At 46.5% G+C, this 19,440-nt stretch overlaps 1 protein-coding gene across 5 annotated transcripts in view; it reads left to right on the forward strand.

Moving 5' to 3' along the window:
• Positions 1-5,018: 5,018 nt before the first annotated feature.
• CEP170B (centrosomal protein 170B) overlaps positions 5,019-19,440 on the forward strand; it is a 58,635-nt gene continuing 44,213 nt past the window's right edge. For all 5 annotated transcript variants that reach the window (XM_018082663.3, XM_018082664.3, XM_018082665.3 and 2 more), the window contains exons 1-3: positions 5,019-5,056; positions 6,328-6,463; positions 18,296-18,385. In XM_018082663.3, coding sequence (XP_017938152.1) covers positions 6,359-6,463; positions 18,296-18,385 — 195 coding nt within the window. In that variant the 5' untranslated portion in view covers positions 5,019-5,056; positions 6,328-6,358. The remainder of the gene's footprint in view (positions 5,057-6,327; positions 6,464-18,295; positions 18,386-19,440) is intronic.

Genomic DNA, 19,440 nt, shown 5'->3' on the forward strand with positions numbered 1-19,440 from the left:
GGAGGCCTCAAAACCCTGCTGCTTCTCTTATGAAACCAATCAACTTTCCCCGAGAAGCTATTTCTTTAAATGTGATACTGAAATGGCTCCGACTTGCCATAAGGTGATTCCCATTTAAGATGCCACACCATACAACTATGTATCATCTGACCTAATCTCATCAGACAGCACGACATCATCGTTGCCGAGCTTTTACTAATTAAACCCCCCAAAAACGAGATCACTTAAGCGTATGTTTTAATTCTCTCAGTGAAGTTTTATGCCACACAGATCCTAGATGAGACATTCTGACAATGTTCACACTACACCAGCTCCACTCTTTTATTGCACTGATATTTCTTCCTGCCTCACCCCTTCCAAGTTATGAGGGTCATAAATAAAAAACAGTTGAACAAATTCCTCTCCGTAATAAAAATACAATGCTTTTTGCAGGATAGCTGGGGAATGGAAGAGGATACTGGAGAAGGCCATACTGCACATTCTGAAAAGAAGTGTTAATGTATATAGGGTTCTATTTCAGTAAATTCCATAGTAGCAAAATTAAGTTTCATGTTGGTACACAGGACTATGTTGTGGGTAAGAAAAGTACAAGAAAAATTCTCCAGCTGGTATAAAGCAAGGATGCCAAACTGAAGCCCTTTTGAGCAATGCTACCACGCTCCAGCTAATGATCTGTCCCTATAACTGGTTAATAAACGGGTTAAAAACAGTAGGATTGTAAAAAGCCATCTTGTAGAACCATCTAAACTGACAGAGGCCTGTCCCACTCAGACTGTATCTGCAAACATCTATGCCAGGGAATAACCATGCACATGAATAGTCTTATTGTTTTCCAGTTGACTGGACAGGGTTGGGGCCGGTTCCTGGCTGTACAGGAGATGGGAATGTTGGCAACCAGCACGGCTGAGGTACTGGGCAGAGTGAAAGATTGGTGCTTAGACAGAGAAGAGGGGCAGATTGCTTTTGCTGGTCTGAACTCAGTTCAGCAAGGTTGCTACACCAGGCCGGCTAAAATTAAGATAAATATCCATTTAAAAATAATTTAAAATATTTTTAGTCATTTAAAAATCCTCAAACAGCAAGAAACAAACAACCAAAAAAAAAAAAAAGGGTAAAGATTTTCAAAATGGCCCTTTAAGATGCATATTCAGAAGGGGGGTTATTTGCATTTTATGATGATCTAGCTCATGCTGATACCCAGAACCAGTGATGAAAAGCTTTGGTCTCAGGCTCCATAGGAAAGGGCTCAATCCTGCCCTTTCTGTTGGCAGCCAACAGTACGAGGGACACAGGTCCAGACCTGCAGCATGCTCTTGCAAAAGTCCACAGATCTTTCCTGCTGATATTAAAAACCAAGACAGAAATCCCCATCTGAAGTGAGAATGCTGCAGGCACACACCAGGAGCGCACATCTCCCTGCAGCAGGGCCCAAAGAATTGGCCTGTGTCCAATTTTGGCTTTTTGGGAATGAAAGTTATCACTGAGGAGCAGAATCCATCTGAGTGAAGAAGTGGTTAAGAAGCCCTGCGTGACCTACTTGTGAACCTCTCCCGATGCATCTCGAGGTAAGTTATCAAAGAGAAAATAAAATAATCTTGGGGAACAGTGCCTGACAACTGCTTCTACAGCTCTTTGATGCAAATCAGTCAGGAATTCATGAGCTGCACACGTGCCTGTGAATATATGTGCACGCAGCTGCACATACTGGATCTCATCCAGCCTGCGACGAGTTAATCAGGCTGAGTTGCCTCAGCAGTCCTGCACACCTTTACTTATAAGCTACCCATCGTGTCAATATCTAAGCCATAACCAGAATTATTTCTTTCTCTTGGCTCATGCACAGGGAAAACTGCCCTTCACAGGGGAAGCCACACAGCATATCTGGATCAGGCCATGATCAGTCTGAAGCAGAAGCCTACTCTGCAGCAAGATGCAGTTCTCATTTGGGAACTCTGTCAAAAATCTCCTTCACATCAGAGCCTGCCAGAAAGAGCTTGATTTAGTTCAGCTCCTCTGGGGATGCTGGGATCTTTGTTTTGAAGCAGGGATCTAAAATGGTTCTACTCAAAGTCGTGATAGCTGTGGGTTCAGGGTGTCAGACAGAAGGTATTTCAGTAGAGCAGATGACCTGATTCAACAGCTCTGGATACAAATTGCCCGGTGATTTGTTATTCTTCTGCCTGGACATTTTACCTTACCTTCAATCTTGTTTACTGGGAATATGAGTGCTCTGGGACAGGGACTGGTCATTACTCTGCATCTGCACAATGTACAGGACAGTGAACCTCCTGCTGTCTGGGTCATACAGGTTAATACAGCCACTGCATGTCCCTTGTAGTTGAAGGTGACAGTGCTGTAGATGAATGTGGAGAGATTTGCATGATAAACACCTTCTGCTCCAAACTTAGCATGAGCTGCATGGTGCTGCTGCTGCACCCGACTTCTTGAGGTCTTTCCCAGGTCCTTCCTCCTCCCAGCAGGAAGAGGTGGTTTTAAGACACTTTTATAGTACTGTATTTTCAAAGACAGTTGTGTGTTTGGTCAGCCTGGGGGTTTGAGCAGCCAGGGGTTGCACTGGCTGCCAAAAGAGCTTGTTTCAATTGGGAAAAAATGTAAAACTCAAAGTACAGCAGTGCAACAGCTTCTCTTCCCCACAGACATTGCTCTGCCTGGAATTTAAAGATGATAGTGTAGCACCAGAATACGCTGCATGCAGCCCCTCTTTCTGGAGGGGTGTGGGCTGAGGAGAAAGGAGAAGGAAATAGTCCACTTATTAACTTATTTTTCCTTTCATATCACTGGAGTAAAATAAAGAGGCTGTAATGCAGCATTCAGCCAGGCCCAGGGCATTGGCCTAAACTGCATCTTCAATCAGGTCAAAAGACACGTGGTGGGAACAGGGACTGTTTTTCTTCTCTATAAATGCTGAAGTACTGACTGACTGCTCAAATAAATACACAGGGATAAATGAACGGTAAAACTGGGCTTAAAGAGCAACTAAAGCAAACACTAACCCTTTTATAGTAACTTATAACAAAGATTTGCCTAGATGGCAGGCTTGTATAAAGAAGTAAATTATCCTACTCCCTTATAGCAGTATAAAGATGCTCTACAGATTGGTTCATAGAAAAGCCTCTCCCGTAAACGGATGTAGTTCAGAAAGAAGTGAATAATATTTATAAAAAATTAAGCTATAGGTCAGTTAAATCAATAATAAAACATCACTCAATGACAGGATAAGCTGGTAAATATGGTGGAAGTCCATTTTTATTTATAAAGGATTTCTATTATCTCATGGCAGCACTCAATGCAAAAGCCTTCAAAGTGCCTGGAAGTGGCAGCTGCTCACTCCATCCTCCTGACAGAAGTCCAAGGGACATGGCATGCTGCAAGGGTGTGGTGCTCCACTCTAAGGAGAGACCTAGAGCACTCCAATAAAACACAGATGCTGCAGCCTCAGCCAGCTTCAAAGACTTTGAAGATAATCATACCTTGAAATCACCCTGGGGCAGGACGTATTTGCCAAGGAAGAAGTCAAATGTTGATTAAAGAAGGCAATAATACTATTAATTAAATAATGACAAAGTCCTACTGCTCTTCAGAAAAAGGAGGAAAAGGAGGAAATGCTGTTTTCCTTCCCACCTCACAGTCCTGCTGCAGCTTGTTTTGCCCTCCCTGGCTCCTCAGCCTTGCAGCAAAGCTGAAAACCAGGAGTAAGCCCATGGAGTGATGTGGCTGTAGGACTGCCACCAGCGAGTAGTGTGCTGGACCTGTGGTTTCCATGCCATCAGGCTTTAAAGAACACCACTGAAGACACCAAGGGAAGCTCTTGCATGTGACTGAGAGAAATAATACTCAAATCCAAATGTGCAATGTACAAACGCAAAGCTGCCTTTCTAGCTGGAATATGAGCCTGGGGAAACATCACTATGAACTTGATGTCTTCCTGAAGTCTTTTCTTAGCCGCCTGTGTCAGCTGCAGCCAGAGCGCCACTGCAAAGCTGCTGCTGTTTGCAGCTCCACTGACATCTGCGGGAGTTGGGGCTCTCTTGAAAAAGCTTTTGCCATAACACTCAATGTTCCTCAAAATGGGAAAAAAAACGGTCATCGCTCCCTGCACTTACTGCTCTTCAGGATTTTCTAGTTACCCACACCTGAAAAGAACCCATAAAATGGCATGTCCTTTCACAGCACCCATTTCAGGCTCTCATTCCATGGTCAGATGCTCAAGATTAACTCTGTCCTGCCAACTGCATTTAGGTACTGCCCTGCAAGAGGACACGGGGAGTGTATGTGGAGGTGGATGCCAACACGCTCCCTGGCAGAGAGTGAGAGAGGCCGGTGCTAGGGCTCGCTTGGGTGGGAGAGTAGGCTGTGTTGGGACTTGGGTTGGAGAAGAGGCTGTGTTGAGGCTCACTTGGGTGGGAGAAGAGGCTGCCATTGGGGCTGGCTCCAGTGGCTAGTGGAGGCAGCATCTCTGGTCCCATGGCATCAAGCTTACATGTTAGGCCTTCCCAAGTCAGGGACAGCTGCATTCCAGTCAGTGAGATGTCGGAGGCTCCGCTGGCATTTGCTAAGTCCTTCTGAGAGCCTGAAATGAGGGATGCTGAACCAGGGCACTGAATTGGCACAGGTTGCCCAGAGAAGCTGTGAATGCTCCATCCCTGGAGGCGTTCAAGGCCAGGCTGGATGGGTCTTTGAGCAACCTGGTCTAGAGGCTGGCATCCCCGCGGTGGGCTGGAACTAGCTGACCTTCAAGAGCCCCTCCAACCCAAGCCATCCCACGGTTCTGTAACACCGCACGATGACGCGCGGCCCAGAACCCCCGCAGGCACCTGCCGGCTCAGGCGCCCCGGCAGCACCGGCGAGCCCCCAGCGGGGTCCGTCCGGGGGTGAAGCGCGGTGCCGCGGCCGGGCCCGGCAGGCTGCGAGCGCCTCCTGACGTCGGGCCTGCGGCGCGGGGGGCGGAGCGGGGCGGGCGCCGGGAGCGGCCGCGGGGCAGCACAGCCGGCTGGGGGGCGCGGCGCCGCTTTGCCACGCGCCAGGGCCGCACCAGGTAGGGCGGCGGCGGGCGGGGGCCGGGGGGCTGCGGGGCCGCCGCACAAAGAGGGCTCGGCCGGCGGCTCTCCCGCCTCCCCCTCCCCGGGGCGCTTTGTCGGGGCCGCGGTGCGTCGCGGCCGCTCGCGTGTTGTCGCGACACGGGCGCGGCGGCCGGCCCGGGCTCCCGGAGCGGCGGAGGGAGCGCGGCGGGCGCGGCGTGTCCGTCACCCCCCAGCCCGCCCGGGGGGACCTCGCTCGCCCGTCCCCACCTGCGCTGCCGGCGCCGGGGAGGCGGCGGTGGGGCCGGGAGCCGCCGCGCAGCGCGGGGAAAATGGAGATCTCCTTCCCCCGGTGCGCTTAGGAATGCAACTTGGATCCACCGGGAGGTGGGTGAGGGGAGGGCGAGAGCCTGGCGTGTGCCGCTGGATCTCCCTCCCTTCAGCCGGGGAGGGCAAAATGGGATGTTGTGGGAGAGGCCGCAGGAACGGGCTGCCCGCAGCCGGGCTGTGGCAGCGACGACAAACAGGTGTGGCAGGGAGAGTCCTCGGGAAGTGCCGCACGCAGGTCGCGGCCGCCGCTCCCCCGCCCGGTGTGCGCCGGAACCCCCCGGTGGGAATCGTAGCCTGTGCTTCCAGTCCTGGGGTGGCAGAGCGGTCTGGAGCTTGGACCAGCTCATGCAGCGGGGGAGGAAGGAAGGAAGGATTTGCGGGCTCCCAACTTACATCAGTGTGGAAGTGGGATGAGCAATAGGGAGGCTGGTCTCCTCCCTCCTCCCTCCCAGCACTGGTGTAACCACTCCTGGGAGTGCGCTGGGAAAGGTTAGAGGAGCCAGGTTATGTCACCTCACTGATGTGCTGGTCCAGATTTTTGATGGTGGTGGAAGCTCAGGCTGTGGTCCATGCACAGCAGTAGCGATGAGAAAGTGTTCTGGAAGAGAGATCTTTATTGTTTTTTCTTTTTTTCCCCCACCCACTATATTTCATCATTTCATTGATTGGATTCAGCTGGATGCTTCATTTTTTTAAACAGTCCTTTCTTCAGACCCTTAGTCTTACTTTGGGAATATTTCCAGGGCTGCGGAGCTGCTACACATGGCACATGGGCAGCAGGTCCTGGGACACACTTCACAGCTTCTTGTTGCCACCAGAAGTTTAAGACATGAACACAGAGTGGAAGAGGCAGCACTGGGTCCCATGGCAGAGGGAAATTTGGGCACTGTGGCTACGCACTGGTGCGCTTGCACATTTCATTGATAGCTCATTGTGTGTTGTGTTTTTTTGTGTTTAGGATGTATAAAGGTTAAGTGCCAAGCGCCAAAATGAGCGTGACTTCGTGGTTCTTGGTGAGCAGCACTGGCATTCGCCATCGGCTCCCTCGGGAGATGATATTTGTTGGCAGAGATGACTGTGAACTGATGCTCCAGGTAACATGGCTCTTTTTCTTGTTGTTGTTTCTCCTGAAGATTCAGTAGATATGAATGTAATGCTGGGGATCTGTAGAGATGTTCCATGCTTTCTTCAAGTGACATCTTTTAAAAGGAACTTCCTTTTTTTATCCTGAGTCTGTGTTTCCCACGAAGACTTCATATGTTTGTGACAGTTCAAGTGGGGTTTCTTTCAAATTGCCGTGTCATCAGATGGATAGGATCTGTAGTGGTGGGAGATTAATCAAATAGATTAACTGTCTTGATGCTACTAGAAGCAGTAAACAAAGACATACCATTCTGTCCTGATCTGTGATTATGCTGCTGGGTTTTTTAGCCTTTAATACATGTGCCGTTTACATGTGATTTGAATGCAAGGAGGGTTTTTTGTTTACCAATTTTCCCTTTAAGTTTGATTAAATTGTTAGCACTTATATCTCTCACTGAGCTGTTTTTATCATGGTAGGAAATACTGATGTTTAGCAGAGAAACTCTAGCTGGTGGGGTGAGTAGCGTTGTGGCCTCTTCCCAAAGTAATTGTGTTACTTGGGTAAACTTGCAGCTTCTGTCAGTGCTTTCCATACCAGCATGTGTCTCTGCTGGACCTAATCCAGCGTTGTCTGAAGTGTTGACTGTGGTCTGATGTTTGACAGTATCATGTAGTGGATGTCGCTCCTAACAAATGGAGTTGGAATCTTGCAAAGAGCTTTTGACGTGAGCAGTTTAGCTCAGGAATTTATAGAAGCTCAGAATTAAATTAGTGCTTCTGCTAGACCCATGCCCCAAGTACTTAAATGCACAAAAAATGTTTGATTGCACCAGCCTGTCCCCCTTTTACCCCTTTACAAAGGTGGCACACATGTCTGTTGGTCGCAAAATTAGGAAGCTTCCTGCACAGCAAGGTCTCCCTCATAATTTCCACTGCTATCACAGATACGTCCTAATTGCTGTGCTGATGACTACTGAGCAGACTGTATTTGTTATTACTGCAGAGATTTTGTATCAGGAGGTCTGTTTAGGGAGGTAGAAGTTCTTGTACAAGGTGTACTTGGAAGGCAAGGTGCTGTCTAGCTGTAATAAAATGTTAGTGCCCGCAAAAGGAGAGCTTGCAGTGTTTGTACTGCTCTGCTGTCTGGCAGTGGCTGTGCTGCATGGCTGTGCTGCAGTGGTAGAGTCTGAAGCTCCTGTTCCACAGCACATCGTTTGTTTGGGTTCTCCCATGAATCAGACTATCTTTTATTTCATCTTTCTACATGTCTGACTGGCGAGGCATGTAAAGGTGAGACATAAAGAATGTCCTGATATTTTCTGTAAGTCTGCATTTGGCTGCTCAGAAACCTGAATGCTGTGTTCTCTCATGACTTGAAGGGAGAAAACACATAGTGGCCTTGGTTTCCAGAAATGGCCTGAGTTTTAGGCTGCCCATCTTAATATCTTTTGAAGGTATTGAGTGTTGTTTTTTTTTACTGTCAGATTTCAGTACTCTGACAGTCACGTGTCTGAAACTGTGCATCCTAAAATACAGGTACCCAAATACCAGTTATGCTTAAAATGCATTGCTTGTTTCTCTGTTTGTTTATGGGGTTGACTGGATGTTGTGGACTGTGAGTCACTTCGTACCAACCAGAGTATTTCATGCTTCTTTGAAAGTCTGAGCTGGCTTGTCAATGTTGCTTGTGGACTAGCAGCCTTGTGACACTCAACATTTGCCATGTGGTTTTCTACAAGGTAAATGAATTGAGATTCCTGGAGGAGACAGCAGTATCCTTAAAACAGTTGTATTTGGGGGCTCATACGTAGTGCTGGGTAGTATGAAAAGAAGTTTCCTTTATTTCACCAGAGTGAAGGCTCTGGATTGTCTGTAAAAGCCAGCAGTTTGTGTTCACAGAGTGAGCTACATGTGACCCTTTATAAACTAGTTTACTATCTCCAGTGATAAAGCTTTTTCTAGTATCACATTTAAGGTCTTGTTTTGAACAGCACAGCACAGTACTTTCCTAGTCATTTGCTTACAAAGATGTTTTCCAGAGCTACCTGGGGCTCCAAATGAGATGATTGTAGTAAGACTCAGTGCAGAACAGAGATTGTGAACAGAGACTTGATATCTGAGCAGATGGAGGATGAGATCTAAAAATAGACTTTTCCCCTACTGTGACTGTCCGTGTCACAAAATCGTTGTGCAGACTGGCACAATCATTTGTCTTGGGGGAAGCTTAAGAAGCAGGGCAGTTATCAGAGCAGATGGACATAGCTCTTGTGACAGTTGTTTGCACCTTGTAGTATTTCTGTGGTACTGACCCTGAAACTGTATATTCGCTGGACAGTTATTTTGCATATATATTTCAAGATACTGGCATTTAATCCTTTAAAGTGCACAGCTGGGCACAGACTGGCAGTGACTGATGACCTGGTTGGTGTTTTTTCATCTCTAAGACTGTTACTGCTTAGTGATTTCACTGTGATATGGTTTGTGGTTCCCTGTTGAGACCATGTGTATAACGCGGTGCGCAAACACACGACACAGAGATGATCTTTGTCCTGCAGTCTTGCCTTTCTCATTTTACTGTTTTAGGAGTGTCTTGTCTTTTGATATTTTCTTGGAACATGTTGTCTCAAGGTATCGGATCCCTAAACAGAAAAAAATGATGGCTTTGTCACCGAATAATCAAGCTTTAGTTTTGCTTGTTTTATTTAATTCATACAGGTGTTGGATTTACTTTCCGATTTATAAAGAGGTGAAGAAACTCAGAGTCTTTAAGCTTAAAATTAAGTAGGTCTGATAGCAGGGACACATAATCTACCTTGATATCTTCCGTACCTACTAAGAGGATTAGAAATATTTTAAATGTTTTTGCAGCACTCTAAAGCTTCTTGTACAAGTAAATGCGAGATTTACATTGGGTTTGAATGTCAATGCATGGGTGAAAATGCCGTGTAGCGTAGCTGTAGCTTGGCATGCACTGTTGTTACCAAAGCCAAGGGCTCAATTCTGCCCTTTTTCTGGAGAACAATGCTTGATTTCAGCAGTCTCACTGGTCCCTTCAGGTAACAGTCAACAAACTGCAGGAGTATGGAAATCTGGACCTCTAACTTGCACTAGTGTGGTTTTTTAATGTGAAGGGTGGTGGTAGTAGGAAGTAATGCTCTGAAAAGGTTTGATTTTTTTTTTTTAAACCAGAATTAAAAGAGCTTTTGGAGCATCTTGGAGAAAGTAATTCTCCCCTCCCCCCAACATCCTTCTTAATTGCCATTTTTACCGACTTTGATCACTTACTTAATGTGATGGGTATTTACTCAGGGGACAAAGATTCTGCAAACTCAAAATTTTCACTTAACTGTTAAAACATTAAAACATTACCCTCTGCTCCTAAGCAAAACATATTTTTTTTGCCCTTTTTTTTTTTTCCCTAAATGTAAATATTTAGCAGAATGGAAAGCAGGGTCATGATTTCCCTGTTTTTGTTTGAGAGTGGTGTTTACTGGAAAAATTAAGAAAGAAAAATGTTTAACCAGTGCTCCCTTGAGCATTTTACTCCCTTTAAAGTGATGGTCTGGGTGTGCAGTTGTCCTACTGTGGATGAGTTTGTACACGAGTGTGAGCTACGGCAGGAGTAGGTGCAGACAGCATGATGCTTTGTGTTTTATGCCTTTGTCCTGTGTGCCTTTTGAGACAAATTGACATTTCCTATCAGGAGAGTCTGTTTGCAATTGCTTATAATTCTGCTAAACTTTGTAAGTGTTTGGGATGAGAGTTTATTTTCCAGGTGTCTGTTTTAGGCAGTGTGTTCTGGACGTGATCATCTCCCGTCTTTGGTCTTTGCTGTGAGCAGCTCTGAGAAAAATGCTGTTTTCTTCATGTCAATTATTTAAAAATATATTTAACCTGTTCTTTGAAGTTTCTGGCATTATAGAGCTGGGGCACTGAAGCTTTTCAAGAGTAAATGCTTATGTTGAAGGTGGTTGATTTTCTCCCCCCCCCACCTCCCCAATCAATAATCTAAATGTGTTTGACCAAGTTCCAAACCTTTGAAGAAAAGCTGGAGTTTGCATGTGGTCAGCAGGGCCTTGTTTGATACTATTGTCTTTAGTGATTTCATCTTGGAGTGAGGTTGGCAAAGAGATGGATTGGAGAACTGTTTCAATTTGGGCAAAGAGGAACTGGGTACAGGGATTCTTAAGGCTGAGGTATAGATGTAAGAGCATCTGCACTAGATTAGATCAAGATGCATCTAGCTCAGTATCCTGACTCAGACAGTGGTCAAAGCAGCTGTCGAGGAAAGTGTAAAGACAAGCCAAGAGTGTAATACTTCCAGAGTGCTTGTTCAACCTCTTGGACTGTGTTTCAGGAAGCCAGAGGCCAGATCTTTGCATCTAGTGGTTGGATTCCTATAAAACTTCACCAAGAGATTAAGATTTGGCCAAGTGAGGAAGTACAACAAGGATTCTGTTATTTGTGCAGAGTGAGAGGTGGAACAGCAGGACTTGGAAGAGTGGAGGGTGGTGCACATAGGGCAGAAGGTGTTCCGTGTGCGCCAAGTGGGAATTGCAGGATGTGACTGCCGAGCAGCATCGCCCTTAGGCCTGAGATGGGTCAAGACGTGGTATTATTCTAGTGTCAGCAGATATCTATGAAAGCTACTAGCCAAGCACCTGTCACTGGTCCATATGGGACATCACATGCTGCTTATGATATCAATTAGTTCAAGTGGTAGGGGCTTGTGAGCTGAACATACAAGTTGGTTCTTCCGGTGAGTCAGATGAAAGGTAATAATACTGCGTTTTCCTCTTTTTAGCTTGCTTTGTTAAAAAGCTAGGGAATTACAAGCATTCTAGGCATAGGAGGAATATTCCTATGGCTGCTAAGTCAAGTGTTTATAACTGCGGAGCAGTTACAACATTACTAATGCGAGGGCTGCCTGTGTAATCCTGCTTCTACCCCTGTGTACACAGGCATGAAGATGCAATCTGTTATTGTGTCGTTACCGGGCATTTTTTCCCTCAGGATCTGTTCTGTGTTTGGTGTGCAGGGCGCACGGCACGCTCCGCAAATAACACGGTGCGAAGATGAGCCCTGCGTGTGTGTGACATCTGGTCAAATTAGGGTTTTGTTGACCTGATGTATCCTGCCTTCCCTTGTCCGTACTTGATAATACCATGTCTCTCCTGTGTAGTTAAGTGAGTGCATACATAAACAAGTGCGAATAGGTGTGGCTTAGTTTGTCTGCAGATTATGCTGGGGAGAGGCAGATGGTGTGAACTTGGTAGATTATCTTTTACCTGGTATTTCTTAGATGAATTCACCACAGTGCAGATGTTATATCCCTCCATCGCTCACGGGTTTCCTGCACTGGGAGCTCCCAGAAGAGGCCATGGGGAATCTCTGCTGGTTTTTGTATCCCGACCTCCTTCCCCATGGAATTGTAGGGCTGAAGAGGGAAACTGTAGTTAGGACAGAGAAATGCCCCACTTGTGCTGTTTTGCTGCATTTATCCAGAGGGTGTAAACAAGCACCTAAGTTAGTCTCTGCATGTTGGGAATTGCCAAGAGTAATTTGTTAGGTGTTACAAATGAAGTAGGTGTCTTACAGCCAGAAGGGAATGGATCTAGCCTTGGGAAGGTGCTTCTTTTTGACAGGTAGTGTTTCCGGGTGCTGGGGCAGCAGCTGTGGGAGGAAGGATGCATGTCCCGTATTTCCAGGCCTAGAGTTGTTTTTTTGGCTCTTCGTTCTCCCATTGTGTTCTGTTAATGTGCAGTTGAAGGGAGGATTAAGATGGCTGATGAAGTGTGGGCGTAAGAGGCCAGAGGCATGGCAGGACAGGCAAACCTGGGAGGGGAGTTCATTGCTGGAGGCAGGGTAAGGAGAGAGGTGATGGTGGCACTGGAGGCAGGTGGTTATTAGGAGAGAGAGGGCTCCAGGGGGCTGGCAAGGTGCTGGAAGCTGGGCTTGTGTAGTGAGGGTTTGTTCCTCTGTGGAGTGGGCAGAGAAAAAGGGGACCCCTTTCCTGTATGAGATCCCGATCCAGGACTATAAAAAGTCAGGCTTCTGTCCCACCTAAAATGATGCTTTTCCATGCCTCCTGGGTGGCTGCGTAAAACAAAGGGAAAGCCAGTGTGTCTGTGGGCAGTATGTTCCCTGCCTGTGGTCAGGATCTGACCCTGGATCACTTGAACCAGTGCTTCACTTTGGGAATAGGGGAACCAGCAAGCAAAAACCCATTTTACCCCAAAATAAGGGGTTAAGTTTTTACAGGAACCATGCCAGCCTCCAAATCCCTTTGCCAAGCTGTGGGGATTACAGTTTCATTTTCCTGGGGGATTTCTCTCTTTTGTTCAGTGCCTTATTTTTTCATGAATACTCAGGCCCTGGTCCTGCCATCGATCCACAAAGCCCACGATCTTGGCTGCAGCAAAGCTGAAGGCAGGAGCCTCTGCAGCTTGAGAGCTGTAAAGCAAGTCCAGCCCTGGGATAAGGTGGCTGCACTTGCTGAAGAGACATTTGTCTGCCTAGGCAGAGTCATTAGAAGCTGTCAGCTCCTGCTCCTGGGAGCGATCAGGCTGCCTCTCGTGGGGGTGGCACATTTGCAACCAGCCTGGGGCAGGACAGAGCATTCAGTGATATTCTGGAAAAGTACTGAAGCAGCCAATACACACAACGCTGTGAAATGCATTGTGGATCATTAAATGTTATCCAGCTTTTTTCTTTTGAGAAGCAAAATTCACATTTCAGGTCAGAATGCAAGGGATTTTTTATTTATTTATTTATTTATTATTTGGCTTTGCCTGTCTCTGTTCTAAAGTGGGACACCAACAGAGGTTTGTATTCCCTTACTGGGACACTTGTGCAGAGCACAGTACTGGCAGAAATGTAACCTGTTCACTATGGAAAGTATTTGAGCAACTGTTTATTGCATGCTGCCACCAGAACTACCAGACGTGCACAACAGACTGCAGTGAGGAACAGGGAAACTGCTCTCGTTTGTTTATTTTATCTCCAATACCAGGGTGCCTCACGGCACCGGCAGGGCTGAGGTCCAAATCTCAACCCTGAGCAGGAGGCTTTCGCCCATGGTAATTCTCCTGGGAAAAAAGTAGCATCTGTATCCGTGTAGACAGCTGAGCTGCGTCTGCTCCCCGGCCCTGTGGGGAAACGCAGGCTGTCTGCCTGTATTTCTCCTCCTGCCTTCCTAAGCAGGTCTCGTTTCCTTGTGGGCTTTGCTTGGCGTCTCTGCTTTTGCTTTCATCCTGAGTGCCCTCTTCTATGTATCAGACCCTTCACCAAAAACAGAAAGCTGTGGGGTGTCTGCAGCGCACGTAGCCAGCGTGATTTGTGCCTCCATGGAGACTCCTGCGTGCTTCTGAAGCTGCTTTTGCTGCTCCCATGCCAAGCAGGGGCTTTTGTTGATTTGATGTGTGCAGTTTTGAGAATCACAAGCAAGCTGCCTGGTTGCATGACTGATTGGAGGCTGGTGATCCAAGATCTTAGTACTGGTATGGGACTGGCAGACCCACAGGTGCCATTCCTGTGTATGTTTTGGACTATTTGCTTAATATGATCTTGAGAGAAAGAAGAGCTATAAAGTACCTCTGTCCTCAGTTACATGCTGCGTGTGCGTTTTGTCTACTAGGTATTTAAAACATGAGGCACTGTAGATGGTATGACGGAGAAGCGGCACAACCTTATATTAGGAAGTGATTTGAATGTCTGGAAATGCCAGCCCTGGATGTGCCTAGTGTAGTAACAAATCAGTGTCCAATGTTTTCCCTGCAGAGAAGTGTAAATGTACTTAATCAGAAAAGCACACGTGTTTTCCTGAGAGTTGTTTTCATTTGATAACAGGTCCAGTGTTGGGACATGGTGAGAACCCTGTACTCTTCCTTCATTCCCAGCCTCTCAGAATGTACCCTTCTTTCTTGCCTGCAAATCACTGCTGTTTAGGAGGACACCTCCCTTGCTTGCCTTCTTTTCTTCTTCTCAGTCTCTCCAGCTCTGGTTTTGTGGTTTGGATCCAAGCAAAACCTCAGTGATCCTTGACCATAGTTCAGGAGTGCTTCTGACTTCATCACAAGTCTGGTTAAATACACTAACTGCAAGGATGTACTGATTCTTTGCTGATTTTGACATCTGGATATAGGCAATTCAGGGTTTTTCACCACTTTATTGGAAATTCTGTTGTGATTTTTTTTTTCTTGGACCTCTGTGTCCTCTCCTGACATATGGATCAGTCTTGCCTTTTGTTGTGGAGGTAGTGGTTGATCATTAAGCAGGTCTCAATATTTGGTGCAAGTGTGCATTTAGGCTAGGGAGTCCTCTTATGTTTGTGATTCAGTCAACTTAATTGCAGTTTTTCAATTTATAAATGCCTAAAATCTTTACAGTGGAGTTGCAGCTCTGCACCCATAGGCAGCTCTATAACATGTTGACTCAGGTTTCCTAAATCACTTTCTGTGATTCAGTGGGTCACATATTATAAACCACTGGCCTGCTAGGCTGAAGTGACTTCTGCAGGACTGTTCTTGGGCTCTCAGTTGTTAGCAGTCTGGACACTGGTTAGTCTCTTCTTGGGAAGTGGGATTGAGGCACTTTGCTCCTCTGTCTGGGAGCAAAGGCACCACCAGCCTCTGGGTTGCTGCTGTCACTGCACACAAGAGCAGTTTATGTTGAATGTGACTGATGTTGAAATAAACCACACCTCAGTTCTCAAGTAAGAGTGACCTTTGGCAAGTCTGCATCGAAATAAATAAGGTGTGAATTTAGTTATTTTAAGTTGAGTTTCCTTGGAGACAGGCCCTTAGGAACTCCTGCTGCCAGTTCCTGTGATGTTTGCTGGTTTAACATAAACAAAACTAAGAAAATCCCTCTCTTCTCCACAAAAGCATGAAATTTCACAGAGGTGCAGTCTGGGTAACAGTTTGCTGCGTTCCTGATGTGCTCTTTAAAGAGGTGCTGAGAGGTTGTATGAAGACTGTGGGTCAGATTTTGCATATTGTTTTTACTCCTTTTGTTATGGGCTTTCTTGAACACAGCTGAAACTTCCTTGGAAAACAGGAAGTTTTGGCATAAATTGGTTCCTTTGGTGACCTCTTCCTACATTTATGTAGGGTAATATGTTGCTGGAATACATGTCTGCTCCCCTGAGATGACCCTCATCTGATTTGGGACCCCTGAGTGGCTGTAGTCAGATGCTGTAAAACAAAGCAGACCAAAGGCTGTGCTGACCTACATCAGGGTCAGATGCAGGGCAAACAGAATTTTTGAGAGACAGCTGGTTCCCAAAAATAAACTTTTATTTAGATGACCTGTGGATTCCTTTAAAATCAGATACCAAATGAAATCTACCCCATTTTTTTTTTCTGGGTTACCTTTTTGGGGTGGAAGCATTTCTGTACTTGGAGGGGGACTAGAGGGTTTGTTCTGCCTTTAAAGTCTGTTAATCTTTAAATGAGTCTCTATGACGTGCTGTAAAAAGCTAAAACAAACATTGCTGCACTAGTTAATCAATGTTCCCTCACATCTCATTGGGAACAGTGATGTCCACAATTTCAGGTAGCAGAGGGACCAGGGATGACCACATCTTTGCAGGCCCTGTACTCAATTGTCTCTGAGTCCAGCAGGATGAAGTACTTAAATGGCCATGGATGAGGGGAAGGGATGGTCTTCCCCCTCTGCTTTGTAGGAGAGCTGTGGTGAACCCTGTAGGAGCCCCAGCCCAGGTGCAGTGCCCACACAGCCAGATTGTTGTGGGGACAGACCCTGGGCTCACATCCCCTCAAAGCATGGGAGGGACCACGTGGCAGGTCAGGAACAACCCCAGCTTGCGTAGCATGAGCTGCTGTGATAGCTGAGGCTGTGACAGGAGACATTCCTGTCCTCCTGCCGTGTGCTGAGGGGCAGGGCCTGGCAGCATCCCTCAACTATCCTTACCTGGACCATCCTTACCTTACACTGCACACCCTGCCATAGCAACTCAGGCAACTGCAAAATGGACTGAGGGGCTGCATCTCATGTGAGTAGTAACGGAGAAACAGCAGCTTCACACTGCAAATGCTTAAACTCTGCCCAGCCTTGAGGTCACAGGTCAGACACCAAGTGTGGGGATGGCATGGGAGCGAGGGATTTGCATGTACCCCTTCTGAGAGGACGTTGCTGTGAGCTGATTCCCATGTTTAGTGCTCAACAAGGCAGGAAACATAGGTGAGATGTTCCCAACCACCTTGTCTCTGCCTGTCCCACCAGTTCTTATTGGTATCTTTGGGGGGTGATTGATGTCTGAGCAGCACCAGCTGGAGAGCAAAGCATGAAGTGCTGCCTTGTAAGTTCAGTAGTGTATGGATAACTGTGTTAGAAAAGGAGCTGGAGGCATGGACTCAAACTGCCCCTTTCCTCACTGCCTCTGCTTGGAGTGTCATGTCACGAATGGTGTGAGGGACATAGCAAGGTGGAAGGGCAATCTTCTGGCCAGGTATATGCTTGCTTCATTTTGGTACTTCAGGGTTAGTCTGGAGGACACATCTCCTGGGCTGATGTGTGCTCTACAGGGAAAGGAGGTGCCATTTGTCAGCTGTTGCAGTATTACCAATGTGCTTGACATTGGCAGGGCCAGAAGAAATTCCTGCAAATAGCAGCAGTTTGTCTGAAAAAAGCCTCTGTGTTTTCACCAGGAATGCCCTGAAACAATCTTTGCCTCTGCATGCTTGCAAGGAAGCAGATAATGGCCTGCTGAGAGCGGTGCTGTGGAAACCAGCATGTTTATACTTGGGAAAGGGAAGGATTTTTCACCAAGAACTTGTTTGTTGATGCCCAGGAAGATGAGGATTAGCTGACTTGAGGCCTGGCTTGTCTCCCTGCTCTGGTAGCATGCCCTCCCCTCCTCTGGCCTGGGATACCAGTGCTGTGTGCATGCTGGTGGAGCTACCAGTTCCAGTGTCTGGCTGAGGTCAACTGCAGCCAGAATTCAAGTTACAAGAGGCAGTAGGTCTAAATACCGACAGTCTGATGTCTTTATAGCTGTAACACACCATATTTCAAAATAATTTGTAGATCTCATTCTTCCTCAGAAGTCTGACATGATTCTTGCTGTCTGACATGATTCTTGCTGAAGTGTCATACTCTGTTTTGAAGACAAGGTGCATGTGATACTTGTGCATTGTGGCAAAGCCAGTGGCACCAGGTCACCGTCAAGTTCAATGTTCTCAAACCTAGCTTAAAATTTGAATTTTCCTGGCATTGCTTTCTTTCTCATTCCAGGTCTACTAACCTCTCTCCAACTTGGAACACATCCTAGAATTTAAATCAACTCCAGGACATAATCCTGGGAACAGTATACATTGTTGGGAATGAGTTTGGTTTGTAATTTAAAAAATGATTTTTTTCTCTTTGAAAAAATAGGAAGAAATGATCCCATATAGGAGCATCCCTAGTGATGAGGCCACTGGCTTCAGCAGTTGAAAAATGTAGCTCTTCTAGTTCGCACTGGCTGAGATCCTGCCCCCCAGGCTTTCAGTTTGACTGGTTTTGTTCAGTGTGTATTGATATAATTTATTGAAATAATGGCATAGTCTTAACAGCCTTCAGTGATTTTTATTTTTTTTAATTTTTTTTCCCCCTCTCCATGCAAACAGTGTATTGTCTTCAGTGAACTGTTTAAACAACCGTGGAAGCGTTTACTTCTTATCCTTCAATTATCTGCAGTAGTAAATAACATTTAATCCTTCCTGCTTTCCCCCCCTCTCCCCCTACCCTGTATCAAGTTAGTTTAATGTCTAAATGTTGCTCTGATTAACAGTGTCTCTTATGGCTGACCGGTCTCACGCTCACTGTGCTTCCATTGGCAGTCCCGCAGTGTCGATAAGCAGCACGCCGTGATCAACTACGACAAGGAGAAGGATGAGCACTGGGTGAAGGATCTCGGGAGTTTAAATGGCGTAAGTATCAAACCTCCCGGCTGGCAGAGGCAGACTCGGGGTGTGCTGAGTCTGCAAGTGCTCCTGTGCTCTCTAAATTCTGCTGTCAGGCCCTTTTGGGTCACTGCAGCTGTTGGCACGAGTTAAGCTAAACATACATAATTATTTGCAAGGCCCGAGATGGAGGTCATGTGGCATCTCGTCTTGGTGAATATTGTATTTCTGACTCCCGGTGTCCTTGCAGAATGCTTCAGGGCTCCCCAAATCATAAAGCCCCTTGCAAAAGAGGAGGAAATAAATTCAGTTTCGTGTTGGGGATGTTAACTTTAAACTGGCGATGAAGATTCTGCAGCGGCTGTTCAGCATGAACAGGGTGACCTTCTGGCAAGTCATTTGTCAGTGCATGGAGTGATTTATGGGATGATGAGACATTTAATTTCTTTGGGGAGAAACTACTTTTTTTCTCTTTTGCCTGCCTTGCTCCTGGTTTGTGTGAAGACCAAGGAATAATGTGAGCCCAGAACAGGGAACTGAACCTGCCTCCATCTTAACCCTTGCTCTGCTCCTGAGTCATGCAGTGGTGTTAGGCAGCTCAGTGATGGTTTTGTTTGCCCACCTGCATTCTGTGATACTTAAATACACCATTGCAGTTTAAACTGTCCTAATGTCATAGCATGCCTCTATTTTGGCAGCTTCTTCATACCAGTGGAGCTATTCCTCTGCTGGAGCAGGTCTAAGCTCGATTCACATAATTGTCTTCCCAGTGGGAGTTTTACTGCAGTCATTGTTTTGGACTTAGAAACAGAAGCCCTCCACCATCACAACTACAAAACCACAAGAGGAGTCCAGAAACTTGTACAAAAACAGTGGCAAAAGCAGCCCTCAACTGTTCTGCCTCTTCTGGCATCTGAACACAGCACGAATGAGTGTTAATCCTTCTCAGCCTAATAGCTGAAGGCACAGAGCCCTGCTGAAATGGGAATATTTCCAGTAACTGGTCTGGGCTCTAGCTGGGCCCTGAGTTCAAAACCTGTGGTATTTAACTCATGGTGGCAAAACAGCAGCTAAAAATTGTG

Source organism: Manacus vitellinus, unplaced genomic scaffold (assembly GCF_001715985.3).
Source record: "Manacus vitellinus isolate BGI_N305 unplaced genomic scaffold, ASM171598v3 scaffold_6_pilon, whole genome shotgun sequence".
Taxonomy (NCBI): Eukaryota; Metazoa; Chordata; class Aves; order Passeriformes; family Pipridae; genus Manacus; species Manacus vitellinus.